The sequence below is a fragment of the Lytechinus pictus genome, chromosome 7, assembly GCF_037042905.1.
Source record: "Lytechinus pictus isolate F3 Inbred chromosome 7, Lp3.0, whole genome shotgun sequence".
NCBI classification, from domain to species: Eukaryota; Metazoa; Echinodermata; class Echinoidea; order Temnopleuroida; family Toxopneustidae; genus Lytechinus; species Lytechinus pictus.
In genome coordinates this window covers 15,040,273-15,055,705 of record NC_087251.1, presented here as the reverse complement: position 1 = coordinate 15,055,705, position 15,433 = coordinate 15,040,273, and the positions used below count along the sequence as shown (strand labels likewise).

The 15,433-nt window shown below is 35.3% G+C and overlaps 1 protein-coding gene across 1 annotated transcript; it reads left to right on the top strand.

Moving 5' to 3' along the window:
- The first annotated feature begins 1,994 nt into the window (after positions 1-1,994).
- On the top strand, positions 1,995-8,922 carry LOC129265476 (ficolin-1-like). The gene is made up of 5 exons (XM_064101371.1): positions 1,995-2,139; positions 3,317-3,421; positions 4,301-4,443; positions 6,536-6,800; positions 8,852-8,922. The coding sequence occupies exons 1-5, from the start codon at positions 1,995-1,997 to the stop codon at positions 8,920-8,922; spliced, it is 729 nt and encodes a 242-aa protein (XP_063957441.1).
- Positions 8,923-15,433: the final 6,511 nt, after the last annotated feature.

The following is a 15,433-nucleotide window of genomic DNA, read 5'->3' as shown; positions in this document are numbered from 1 at the left end:
TCAATGAACTTTGGCCGAATTGGGGGTATCTGTAGATTTACCATCATAACTTTAAAAGTTTATGGATCTGATTCATGAAACTTGGACATAATAGTAATCAAGTATTACTGAACATCCTGTGCAAGTTTCAGGTCACATGATCAAGGTCAAAGGTCATTTAGGGTCAATGAACTTTGGTCGAATTGGGGTATTTGTTGAATTACCGCCATAACTTTGAAAGTGTGTTGGTCTAGTTCATAAAACTTGGACATAAGAGTAATGAAGTATCACTGAACATCCTTTGCGCATTTTAGGTCACATGACCAAGGTCAAAGGTCAATGAACTTTGGCCATAATGGGGGTATCTGTTGAATTACCATCATAACTTGGAAAGTTGATGGATCTTTCTCTTGAAACTTGGACATAAGAGTAATCAAGTATCACTGAACATCCTGTGCGAGTTTCAGGTCACATGATCAAGGTCAAAGGTCATGTAAGGTCAATGAACTTTGGCCACGTTGGGGGTATTTGTTGAATTACCATCATATCTCTATAAGTGTATGGGTCTAGTTCATAAAACGTGGAAATAAGAGTAACCAAGTATCACTGAACATCTTGTGCGAGTTATAGTAGTTTTCAAAATCAGCACTGCTGCTATATTGAATCGCGTGATGCAGGTGAGACGGCCAGAGGCATTCCACTTGTTCTTTTTAGTTTTTTCTTTGCTAGGACCTTATTACCAACATTTGTATCTTTTATCATGTATTTATATTATTAAAAAAATGAGAGTGAAGGCCCATGCATGTATATGATAAGTTGCGATTGGTTTGTTAGAACCATGATGGTGAGCAGAGATTTTTATTGACCTGGACGAATGAAAAAAAAGTAAGTATCGACGATGGGGTAAAGCGTGTATTACAAATTTAATTATCAATAAAAAATTGTTTTCTGTTAATTTTCAGTTGTGCTATGAAATGTAAACTTTGTAACGATTTAGTATTATTTTCTGTTAGGAATGAATATATACAAATTTGAATTTGAATGACTTTCTTAAATTGAAATTCGAATGATCCATTACAATTATTGTGTGGAATCCTTTGCAAATTTTAAGAGCAATTATTGTTAAAATGAATAATTTCTGGTCGGGGCAATATCCCCCGTCTCGCTGCAGAAAGTGATCAAAATTGCGTTTCTACGGTAGTTTATAATGGGCCAGGGCGAGGAAAAACAATTTAATTGTTCGATTCTTAACATTTGAAATAAATCCAGAACCTCTTTGGTAAATGATCAGTAAAATTCTGGGTAAGATTTGAATCCTAAAAAATTACTTTGTATCAAATAATTTGAATTCACAACTTTAAGAATTAATATTTTTAATGTCAGCATACCAAATCCAATGTTTCCAGCTAGACGCTATCCATAAAATACGTGAAATTAAAGTGTATTCCATTTTGATTCCTCCCAAATACCTCTAACATTTACTGAAACTGCAGTCTGATTATCAAATGGTAAATGGAAGCGTAAGTTTCGATTAAATCTTACTTTTCAAAATTTGTTATTTCTTAAATGAGGTCAAACAGTATGGATAAACAAAAACTATAACAACCATGATAATTAGGATAATAATCATAGAATAGTAATGATGATAAAGAAATAATAATTATAAAAATAAAAATGAAGATAATAATGTCAATAAAAGTAACAACAAAGCAATGAATAACAATTACTGGTCTATTCTTACAAAATTTAAACTAAAAACGAATTCAATTATAATCTTGAAACAGATAACACTAGCATATGATTTAAAATAAATGCGGAGGGTGTTATTTACCCAGTTATTTGAAAAAGAATGTAAGGATTTATGTACATGCTTTACTTGTAAAATCAGAGCGAGCACCAACAATATGTTTCATCATTGTCTCGTTCATTCATTGTAACAAAATAGCTGTTTTTATTCTTTAAATCGTATTACATTTAATTCAGTACTGGCGGAAAATGATGTCATTTGTCCCGAGATGGCCATGTCTTGTCCTCATACGCATGTACCAGTTTCTGATGACGTCATCAAACTGGTTCCGAAGAGATTACCCTCCGATCATCAATTGGCTGGTCGTCCCGAGATGAAAGGAATTGCAATGCAATTAATTTGCTCTTTACCAGGTATCTTACCCGTGTATAACCATTATGTATGATTGATCCAAATTTTGTGCAGAAAGGGGTCAATTTGCAATGTGTTCGCCCACAGGTGATGTGTGCAATTTACAAAGGTTGTTTTTCTTATTTTCATAAGCTTCAACAAGGAATAGAAAATCATTAACATAGAGAGAAAAAAAATTCAGGCTCGAGTCTACAATTTTCTGCTTTTCACTTTAACGAGTATTTCACCCTGACGATACATTGGTTTATATTAAAGCAGACAAATTACAGAAAAACATTGGTGAACGTTCGACAAAAATAAGTTGGTTATGAATTTGTTTAAAGTTTTCATTTGTGAGGAGCAGTTCCTCCATATCGTGTGATATAAATTCCCTCAAAATAAATTTATATATACTTTGTGTGGAAAAATATTTAATTATACCGATCGCCCAACAAAAAAGATATTGAGAAGAAGCACATTTAACATGTTTCAAATAGGAAATATTTCACTGGCATTCAGTCTATACAGTGACCAGTGCCTGTGCATTTTTAATGATCACTTACAAAAAAAAAATATATATTATTGGTTACTGATCACATCTTTTGAACAATGTTCGCATGGGGCAATAACCTTTATAAGCTGTTGCAGTTTTGCAATATATTGGTAATTTTGTGATTCAGAGACCAATTGGTCATGGAGTCCTTTCAAGGCGCCTCCGTGCTGTCTTTGATATTTCTGGGGAGTCGAATAATATCAAGCGCAATGTGTTTGATTTATTCGCTGAGTTTGTAATACATTATCTATTCCCTCAAGCAAGTTTCCACATAAAAGTCGCCACAACATGCTGAAACTAACATTTCTGAGGTCTGCTGGTCTTAGCAATAAGGCCAAGGAGGGGAAGGGTTACCCCCCTCGAAAGTTTCAAACCTTGTATTTTATGCAAGTTTATTAGTGCAGCAGATTCATTTTAAATTACGAAATGCAAAAAAACAACAACCTGTGATTAGATAAGTTTCTTTGCGCCCATACTACCACGTGCCCCCTCCCACTTTATGAAGGAAATTATGCATATATGGCCATACTGATGGTCATCGGGAGAAAACGTCGCAGAGACTTTGCCGCTACTGATGGCGTCCAGGTAAATTGTTGATTGATTTGACACGTTTAACTTGTTATTCCCCCCCGGTTATTTCCACATAGATTGTTTGTCTAATCCTTGTCTGCAAGGAGAGTCCTGTGTGGAAACATATGATGGATATGAATGTCACGTATGTCCGCCTAGTACTACTGGAAATGCATGCAAAGGTAATAACCAAACATTCATCACTCAATACAACTAGAACTCATAATCATAATTAATGATAATAACAATAATAATCTAAAGAATCTAAATGTCTTTTCGGGAAGGGGCTGAGCCGGCTGATAGCTTATTTACACTTTACCACAAGATTTATAGACATTTGAACAGTATTATCATCTTGGTATCAACACATAAGTTTCTTATTGCACTTAAATTTTTCGATAGTCGATACAACTCGAAATTTATGATAACGATATAATGTTGATAATATAAAGGTTCTAAAAGTGTTTTCATTTAGGGGCTGATAAACTTTACCGACCATTTGACTAAAAGTGCTATCTTTTTATAAAAACATAAATTTCTCATATCATTGTATTTATGTTAAAGGCGTGATCAGTCTTATATGATTTTGATTTGATTTATTCTACTTTACGATTCATGTAAACGATATTAATTCTTAACGTATTATTCTTAACTTTGTAGATATATTTAAACGTGGTTTTGTAATCTCTTTGTTTTTATGATAATGTTTGTGTTATGTTAAATTTTTATTACTTTGTATAACTACAATCCTACATGTATACCAGGAATCTATATACCCATAATTATCAATATCATAATAAATTTAAACTGAAACTCAAACTATTTACCTCCTATAAATTATGTATTACGAAATTGTTGATGATGGATGCATGATGTGAAAACAAAATGAAATGAATGAAATGATATCACTTTGTTGTGATGATTTAATCCACAAAATTCTAGGTTATATGCAAAACATTTTTTATGATGTTATTGATTTCAATATTGTCACTTGAAACAATTTAGAAAAAACACGATTAAATCAAATAACTGATGCAATCTTATGTGCGTTCAAAATTCAGACGAGCTTCCGAAAGACTGCTCTGACCATTACGATGCAGGTGAAAAGACGAGTGGAGTATACACGATTTGCTTGGGTTCTGGCATAGAAGATGAAGAACGTATTGATGTTTATTGCAGCTTTGATGTAGATGGTGGGTGGACGGTAAGAAATCATAATAATATGCATTTATATGGGGCCATCTATCTAGAAATATTCTATTATGAGGCGCACAAGAAAAAGATAGAATGAGAGAGTTTGCCTTCTTCTTCTTCTTCTTCCTGTTACTGCAGGCAAGATCCTCAATCGGGATATAATTGCTGCAGGCGTGTGTGGCTAGTGATGAATTTGAATTAATGATGTGCCCCCCCGGATGAAAGTAGACATTTGAATTTTGTTTAGCCTTGTCTTAAAACCATCACCCGATTTAGCTTCACGTGTGTCTACTGGTAGTAGATTCCATTTTGCCATAGTCCTTGGAAGGACTTTGGATGAGTGTCAAAGTGCCAAGAACTAATACTGTTAGAAAAGATAACACTTCAGTTTAGATTTTAAAGTCTATAGTGATGATAATCATAATTCTTGAATTCAATTGCAAATTATTCCAAAGAGAAGGTGCTGCTATGGCTGCGGAAGAGAAAGCTCGCTCACCCTATCGTGTTTTGGAAGTCTTAAGAAGATGCTCGTGTGATGATCTCATGCTACGAGCTGGTGTATAACGCATGACAAGGTCTTGTAGATATTTTGGTACCATATCATTTAATACTTTCCAAGTGAGAAGAAGTATTTTAGATTCTATACACTTCCGGATTGGCAACCAATGTAATTTTTGGAGAATTTGAGAAATGTGTTGATATTTTGACGTTCCAGTTAAAACCCTGGCAGCTGTGTTCTGAGCATATTGAAGATTATTGACATTACGTGAGGTTATTATAAATAAGAGCACCCAATATCCACACGAGATAGTACAAAGGAGCATAGCAGCAGACCTATGGTCATAGACCTTCCTAATAGTATACTGATATATTGACATATTTTCCTTACATGTGCACCCATGGACATTTTTCGTCAAATACAACACCGAGATTTTGAAATGATGAAAAAGCCTTAACCAATGAGTCATCAGTATAGTGCGGTCCTATGACTATGTGATTTAGATCTAATGATCAACAACTATGTCTTGCTTTCATTTAATTTCAACTTATTATTTAGCATTCATGATAGCATATCATCTATTGTATTTTGTAAATGAAGCCTGGCAGACATCTCACTAGCAGGGTCAGTAAGATCAAACGAAACATATAATTGTGTATCGTCCGCATACATATGAATGTTTACGCCATGTTCATGAACAATTTTTGCCAGAGGACTAGAATAGATGGCAAGAAACAACGGTCCGAGGATTGGGCCTTGGGGCACTCCGAAAGGAGTTTAACAGAAGATGACATTTGCCAACCTGTGATCTCTCCTGAAAATTCAGATGCAAACCATTCCTCCTATGCCACAATATTTTAAACGATCAAAGAGCAAGTTATGATCATCAGTATCAAATACCGACAAAATATCAAACAGTAGAAGAAAAAAAGCCTTCTTGTCATCAACAGCACGAAGAATATAATTTGATACATGGACCAGAGCAGTTTCTACAATGATGAAACATAATAAATTTACGCAATTAAACCGTGAAGTAAAAATAGTTTTTTCTGGTTATATGATAACATACCAAAGTTACAGAAAATTACGATAACTTTAAATAGAATGTGTTAAGGAGGAAACCAAAATTACGTTTGTAATATTATTCAAGGCCAAAAGCAATTGTATTTTTATTTCATAACGCTTTGGAGTCTCAATCAATCTTTATTTTTAATTGTATTCGAATCGAAAGTCGTTTGCAATTACATGCCACAGGGTTTTTTCATAAACCAATTGCCCATCCTTTTTTTCTCTCAAATGATCTTGATCACAAAACCCTTGTCTGATTGGTTGCGTCAATTGGGGGTAGGAAATGTCTTCCCCGTTCTATCCCATTTTATTATAATTCTTTGTATTTCCCCTCTATTCTTCCTCTAAAAAAGTGATATTATCACATTCTCCCCCTCTCCCAATGTTAATGACATATTTACAACATTTGGAACATGGGTACTCTCTCATGAGCTTAATATATTACTTTAATACAGGCCCCGCTTTTATTCACAAAGTAACATAATTATTAATTATCTTCATAATTTCGTGGAATCGATGTATGACTTTATACTAGGTTATTCAACGTCGGCAGGACGGAAGTGTGGATTTCTATCAAGATTGGGCTTCTTACAAGAATGGCTTTGGTGATTTAGAGAACGAGTTCTGGCTGGGTAATGATGTCATACATCGCATCACTTACCAGGCAACATACAGACTTCGAATAAAGATGATGGATTTGCAAGGGAATCAATGGGATGCTAAATATGATGGTTTTCGTGTTGCCAATGAGGGTGATCGGTATCGCCTCGGAGGTCTCACTTTTGTTGGAGGATCTGCAGGTGAGTGAAATGTAAACTTAAATAGCCAAATATTAATTTTCGGTAATATCTGATGAGTATAATTATTTGTTTTGTATAAAGTGATAATGATGGTAATAATAATAATGATAACAATAATGACGATTATTATCTCTTCCTATTTGTAAAACTTATCTAATACTTCATTCTTCCGGGTTTTCCCATTGATTTTTTGTGTAAAATTCGACTGTGCATGGGCATTATTTGTGAAAGTTCGATTCAACCTTGTAACCTCTATATATACTGTTAGAAAAAACAGGATATTTTAAAGACGAACAATAAAAAAAAAAGATTTTACAGAAAGAAATAACCAAATTATACTGCAAATTGTTGTAATAGGAAAGATTTTTACAATTTTTCTACAATTTTACAGAACAGATCTGTTTTAAAAAGGGGGAAAACACAGTACAGTAAGAATACAGGTGTTTTCGAGACTCTGTTGCAGGATTTTTTTTTTTTGAAGTAGAAACAACGCAGTGTAGGCCTGGATAATTTGCGGCGCGGTTCTTCTTTCGGTGAACATCAAACATATTGCCCTTTAAAGAACCATGTTGCCGTAGTCTAAAGACTAGGGTCAATCATGGATCTGTTGCGGGCAGTATATTTGATATTTCCCTCAAATCCAGTCATTATTGTATAATAATTATTTCCGGCCAGTGTTAGTATTTATCAAAATTATCAACTACATCAGTTCATCCAAAACTGGCCTGAAAGCATGTCAATTCTTGCTGCAGTCTCAAATATTCTTTGTCAACGAGTTTCTCAAAATCGGTTAAGAAGAAGAAGGAGAAAAGAAAACAGCATAAGAACAAAATGCAGATACGCGGGGATAATTGACAATAGAAAGCCCTCCACGATATGTCTTTCCTCTCGACACGCATTAAACGTCTTAAAAAACTTAGCCCACAGAAGGGCGTTCTCATGATGTTGATAATTTGACCATTATACCGCGCATAAATTAGACCCATTATAGGGGCTTTCGCAACAACTAAGCAGAAGCTATCTGCAACGTTGAAAGTATGAAAACGGCAGTGTCGTCCTGGACTCTGGACAAACGACATATATATTTGTAACTTTTCGTTATCTCCAAATCTTACGACAATCTGCTGTCCTGGTCCACAAATTTTCGACAATGACCTCTAAACTGTTCATTGTGATTTGACGGGCATTTTCTGTAGAGTATATGCAAATATATCAAACTCCTCTCTCGCAGATACCCATATCAAAATAAACCGATACCATCATACCGATCCTGTCTTCATGATCGGTATTCAGAACTCTGGTTAAAACGAAACTCTGGTTTAAAGTTGTCTAACTACAGATCGACAAATGTAGCATAAATCTCCATCAGTGCATGTTCGATTGAACAGCTCATTTGACACTCAAATCATTCGTAACTGTCTGTGAATGATAATTGGGGTATTTTTATTTATCATGAAAGCAATTTGGGAATGACATATTATACATAATTATGAATTATATACGATATAAACAGAATTTTACCTTTGACGTCATTCATAGAAATAAATTCATACAAAATCAGTGATGCACATGTAAGAGCTTTTTATCACATGAACATAATTTGGAACTATTACTGCTTCAGATAAGTCCAGTTAAGCACTATAATTTGTATTGATCCTTTTAGTGTTTTATGGGGAATTAATTGGTTGCCAAAGAATACCTGTCATTACTTTTGCTGCAGCTATAAAGATTATGTTGGGTTTCAGACCCCGTCAGAAAAAAAACTGAAAACATACTATCTTATTCTCAGAAAATCAAGGATATTTGATGATCTCTTAATTTTCTAGATCTCTTAATCTTTTAGTGGTTTTATCAATCCACATTTTTAACACATGCGCTTATGGAGAAATAGTTAGTGGTGTGTTGCATTAGACCATCGCTTATACGGGCCAATATGTCCACAACTATATGGATGAAGAGTGTCATGGGTAATCTCCAAAGCAAAACATATCTTTCATACTTTTTTATTACGCTTCAAGTATGATGATTGTCCTTTTATTATCTTTGTAAAGGTGATGCATTGTTCTATCATATCAACTCAGCATTCTACACCTATGATCGTGATACTGAAAACGACGTATAAAGGAGGATGGTGGTATAATTGCTGTCACCACGCCAATCTTAACGGTCTTTGGGCAGTCGCAAGTGGCACAGGGATGAGTTGGAATTAAAAATGGATGAAGGGCTCTATCATGGAAATCAAACAAATGGATTGATAATGTACGATATTAGGTGAAATTCAAATATTCTCTGAGGCGTTTATTGTCTTGATTTTCGCGATGTTTTGATTGAATACTGTAAAAAGGTCAGGTGTTAAATAAGCAACTCATTTAAATCACCACCGAGAGTGTAAAGTGAACACCAAACATCTACTGTCAGTGTTGAACCGACACCACACAGTGTCGATATCATCAACTGCAGTGAAATTATCAATTAGAAGTGTTCTTGTTAGTATAATCACATAGCAATTTTAACACCCGTCGGTAAGATGTTCTATTGACAATGTACATGTATTGTGTAAGGTTTACTCTCCGTTGTACTAATCCATCATGAATCTTGTTCAAACGACTTGCTAACTGTGCAAACTTTTCGTTCAACCGGCTTGACCCTAAATGTAATAAAGGATGTAAAAATATATACCATTCTTATACTTATGAAAGTAGAAGATTTCAAGGTAAAATGTATGGTTCTATAGAAGGACTATAGTAGTAGTAGTAGTAGTAGTAGTAGTACACACTAAGAAATACGGGTTCAATTTTACACCCCTAGGGGTGCACAGATTTGTCCCTATACGAGTACCCTATAGCGGTGCACACGTACACCCCGAATAGGGGTGTACAGTGTGCACCCCTGTTTGGAGTGTCCATCTGTACACGTCTACCCCTGAGGGTGCATAATGTACCCCCACCTACAATTAAAAATAGATTGTCGAGACTTCCGGTCCATTCACTTTCTGTATCGACTTTTTGTTACCTTAGTTGAGACTCAAACTCACCTCGTTTTATCTGCAGTCAAGATTCTTCCCGCTATGATCCGATTCTTTTTTGACTTGTGCTGATGGTTGTGATTCAATAGCTCTATTTACTGTTTCTCCAAATGTATACGTAATCAAATGTGTTTTTGAAACAATAATCATCCCATAAATATTACATATTTAACAAATCATTTCACTTAGGTAAAGTGTGGCGTTAGGGCATTGTTATTTCGGGTAATCTTCGATCACAAATCAACTTTACCTATACCATACGTCTATCAGCGAGACTGGTGGGGTGCACGAAAAGAGTACATGGGTGTACAACAGACACGGACTCTCGCATAAGAGCTAACTTGCACCTCAATGGTTTTGCGAGGTGTACGCATGTATCGTACACCCCATTTGCACCGGGATTTGGTGTATAGTATCACTTTTGATGTTCAAATAAATCGTGAACTTGTGAGTTGATATTCAGCTAATTTTGTGTGACTCTGTTTCTTCCAAAATAATCAATTTATTCTATTCATTGACCGAGTTTTGTAAGAGAAGTTTGATAGTAGGACAGAGCAAATAATAGGATTGATTGAGTGATTTTTTAATTTTTTATTTCAACTAAATTTGCATTTCACAGCAAAATATAAAGTACAGAAATGAAAAAAAGGAATCCATTGAAAATCCCAGCTTGTTTATGAGAGATGAGAGATCCCAACAATAAATAAGTGATTAAAATATATATTTCTTCACTAAAATTAGCAAGGGTCAATATAATACGTTTTCGTTTGTTTGATTAAGTTCTTTTTTTAAATGATAATGATTCTTATTTATATTTATTCTTTGGTACTTGCCGCATCCATACCATAATACCGAATTTTATTCTCGCGATTGATATTATGATTATCTTGGTTATGCGCGTTTTAACAAGCCTTTTTGTAGCTTTTTTGTGCATGCCCCATTTCCATTCATTATTTTGCTCATTTTTTAAATTATGTGCCTGTTATTATTTCATTAATACCACTATTTGTTCCGGTTATGTTCTGTTCATACTTTTGCTTTTGTTTTTGTTGTTGTTTATATTCTCTTTATGTACGTATAATTTTGTTCTCATTGTATTCTTTTAAATGATTTGGAAATAAATATTTGAATTGAAATTGAATACTAAAAGAAAACTAATGGGGGTCAAGCTTTATATGCTTATAAACTATGTGGAAATTGAAACAACATATTATATCCCTGGTATATAAATTAAGCAGATTTAAGTTTAGGAAAGTGCAAGTAGAAATTGGCAGTTGGACGAGATAAGACGAAAACTAATAAATAGAAAGAAACTCCGATAAAACATACAAGAAAACAGGACAAAAACAAAGCACTACACACAAAGACAAACAAAACAGCGAACAACTGAAGCAACAAGAAAACTGTAGATTTTAGGTGATTAATACCGTGTTTACACACGACTCGGCTCGAGTTTTGAGTCCTCAAGCAGGATCGAACGCTGCGAAGAGGGCAACTGTGATCGCGTTTATACTGAAACAAAAAAGGTGATTTCGACACGGCCCGCAGATCACGAACGGAAGTAGAATAGACGTATACCAATATGCCGTGTTTGACCTAGGTCATGCAGGTTCGACATGATTTTCTCTTCAAACACGAAATAATAGGCGAGTGTGGCTCGGCTCGCGGGTTGACACCTACGAATTTGGCGGATCATAAAAGCCGTGTGCGACATCGTTCGCGGATCACACTGATTGCGTTTACACAGCATAAAATTGCCGTGTTGAGCAAAGCTCGCGTGTCAAACCCCGAGCCGAATCACTGTGTAAACATGCGTATAAAGAGAAGATGAAGGTGAGGGGAGAGGGGAAGAGAGGAAAGGAAAGAGAGAATAGGTAAAGACGTTTGAGATCTGAGGTTTGCATTTGTGGATACATTTTTTTCTCCAATTCTCTACTGCGCTGGCATGGATGAAGCCGCGAAAAATGGAAGAGAAATGTTTGATATGGCACCATTTTCTTGACTGCGTTTATATATTTCTAAGAAGAATGTGAAATGGTTACTTGCACTTAATGTAGGCTATATATCCAATCGACGGTTTCTACCATGGACCTAATTTCTACAGAAGGGTTCTAACTAGAAAAACTTAGATAAGGAGTTGCTTTTTCTGATCCCCAGTATCATATAATTAAGAATTCATGTCATCTCTTGTAAGTATCATGAGAGCAGAACTGATGCCCATTTTAATGGCACTTGAGCGATAAGACACTTTTGATAAATCATGTTCCGTTGTCACTTTTTGCCACTCCTTCATGTCTTTGGCGGCCTTTCAAATCATTTAGTTCATACTTAATAGAATGCGCTGTCGTTAATAAAATTTTATCAAAAATTGAAGATGTCTGTGTCTCCTATGAATGGATTCCTTCACACTGAGATATTGACGGCAATGACATCGTCCGATGCCAATAAATGCACTATGAACAAAACTATTTAGACCTGTATTACTCAACACAAGAAGCTCATTTACACGCTCTCGCTCGATGTATCATGGGATCATCTGGCAAGCATATTGGAAAAGATATTATTTAGATAAATGTGACATTTATTATATGAATGGGAAAATATTGGTTGTTATAATTCATGTTATCTTACTTCTGAATAGTAAAAGTTTTCTTTAATAGTAAATAAAATTGCCCATTGGGCATGTTGAGGCAAAAATATGGGGGGGAAAGCAGATTGGAATGAAATGTTAGATTTTTGTAAGCTATTCAGAATGATGTTAAGCAGTCAACTAGAAAAGGTTTTCTCGGAGATATGATTATCTCATGCAATAAAAAAGAGTGGGTATGTGTAATTTAAACTATTATTATTATTCATCTTATTATCATTATTGTTATAACCCAACAACAACAACAACAACTACTACTACTACTACTACTAATAATAATAATAATAATGATAATAATAATAATAGTAATAATGATAATAATGATGATGATTATCATTATAATAATGATTATGATAAAAATAATAATGATAATAATAAAAATAATAATAAATATGATAATAATATTACTGTTATTTAATATTTCTTTTTTTAAATTATGTATACACATACAGTTGTGCTCAAAGGTTGGTGAACCCACCACAAAATGCACTCCTTCATGCTGGTGTGAATGTAGACAACACCCGGAGACAACAACACTTCTATCATGACTATATGTTCGACGAGGCCAGAGAAACAAACTTTATTGAATGTCATACTTTATCACCTGGCAGAACTTGAACACTTTAAATATGTTCATATTCTGGTGGCATTCACTAACTTTTGCACCACTGTATACATTTTCCTTTGTTTGATTTTGAATATCGAATCAGGTGATGATAAAAAAAATCAAACAAACAGCATTCGTTGGGCCTCTGTGAGATATGCAAAGTATTTTAAACTATCGAACATAATATTTTATTTTCTTCAAAAAATAAAAAAGAGAGACGCATAATGTTCCTAAAACTGAAATTGAATAACCCGAACCTTAGACAATAACTAATCCTAATTATATTCGTGAATTTTTTTAAGTTGCAACTAACCGTTTTAGTTAGCTGGCGTTTTCCACGAATCGTGTTTCATTTACTTTGTCATGGAATTTGTTATTCGGTGAAGCAGTGGCGTAATGAGCAAAAAGCAAAAAAAAAAAAAAAAAAAAAAAAAGGAGGGGGCCGGATAAATACATGTAGGACCTACTAAAATGATGATGTGTGACTAATCAATGATGTTGAAGTCACCTAACAGCCGGTGGAATAATATGAAACCAAGTATAAAGCGCAACTGTGCTATATAATGGACATAATGGACCATATTGTAATTGGTAGTAGTAAATGGTTCGACGTTACATGGGCTTTCCTTAGCCGAAGTCCTATACTTGCGAAAGTGACTTATGTCATGGATGTGTATGATCTGGAGAGATTGAAGAGCGCCATCATATACAACTACTGCTGCTACTATATACTACTACTACTACCACTACTGCTGCTGCTGGTGTTGTTGCTGCTACTACTACTACTGCTCCTAATTCGACTGCTATACTACTGGGCAATTCTATAAAATACTAGTAATCAATTTTTGAACGTCTGACCCCCATTTTTCTCAAGTTTTAATTCACTTCATAAACTGACCAAGACATGGTTCTTTGAGAACATTTACAGACTGTCAAAAGAACAAGAAATCAGAGACAGAAAATTTCATGGAGGTCCCACATGTAGGGGTCGGACTAAACATTTTACTGTTTTATGGAATTGCCCTACAGCTACTACTACTACTACTACTACTACTACTACTACTACTACTTCTACTGCTACTTCTACTAATTGCAGGGGCCGCGGAACGGTATTTCAAAGTGGGGGAGGGGGGCTGACCATGCAAAAAAATCACAATCATATGGTCATTTTTACGTTTTTGTACACGGTTTGGAAAAAAGTGGGAGGGCTGAAGCCCCCCACCCCCCAGCCCGCCGCTTCCGCGGCCCCTGAGACGTAAAATCTGAACGATTATCTTCCAAGTTTCCTGTGTGGCTGCTATGACTCAAGCATTTTTTGTTTGGCTTATAATAGTTGGCCTCTGCATTTTCTCATAACTTTATTTAATGATTGCAATATTGTATTAATGTCTAAATTCTGTTATCACCCCTCTGTTATAAATTTTTCACGTTGTAATGGACTTTATTATGTGATGTTATGTATTGTAAAGTAATATTTTGACTAAATCTACAATAAATACAGAAACTCCTTCAAACAATTGTAGTGATTGGATCCGACTGAAAATTATTCAGCCCATTCCATGCTTGAAAAGTAGATTTATTAACAATATAGTAAATAGTTCTATTTTGATTAGGCGACCGACTAAATGTGAATTAATAAAAAAAAACACTTTTATTTCATATCTCCCGCCTTATATTTGTTTTAAAGCGTTTTGTCCAGCGACTTAGTCTCCGGACTTTGAAACAGAAGGCTGTGTGTTCAAAGCCCAGCCATGGCGTAATTTTCTTGAGCAAGAAATTAATCTACGGCATAATGTGCTACACTTAACCCAGGTGAGGTAAATGGGTACGGGCAGGAATATAGAGCAGGAGCCAGTAGGTGTCACCGAAGCTGGAAAAGTAGACAACTGTGTAAATAACATGATTCCCCACACAATACAATGAAAGGGAGGGACATCCGGTATTGCCAGGGGCCCGAAAATTAGCCCCCCCCCCCCCAAAAAAAAAAAAAATGCTAAGCATCGTTGACGACGACACATGAATGACTATTGCTAGACTCTTTAGTGGTGGGGCGTAAACGGCAGACGCCCTCAATCTGGGGCCACAATTTTGCTTGATCAGCTGGAAAGGTTACCGCGTTAACCAACGGCAAAATGCTTTATCGACACATGAATGGCCATTGCCAGATATTTCAAGTGGTGAAGTGTCTCCGGCAGACGCCCCCAAACCCCGACCCCCACCAACAAAAAGAGCTATATCAGCTTGAGAGCTAGGCAACCACGTGAAACCACAGTGCATAGATATATGAACGATTGTTGTCGGACATTGGGGCGTCCCTGGCATATGCCCCTAAAAACAGCTGTAAAGGAGATGGG

Excerpts from the sequence above, each read along its gene's own strand:
- LOC129265476 (XM_064101371.1), top strand. The coding sequence starts at position 1,995 with ATGGCCATGTCTTGTCCTCATACGCATGTACCAGTTTCTGATGACGTC. Across the intron at positions 3,422-4,300 it reads TACTGGAAATGCATGCAAAG|ACGAGCTTCCGAAAGACTGC; the intron begins GTAATAACCAAA and ends TTCAAAATTCAG. Across the intron at positions 6,801-8,851 it reads TTTTGTTGGAGGATCTGCAG|GTGATGCATTGTTCTATCAT; the intron begins GTGAGTGAAATG and ends ATCTTTGTAAAG.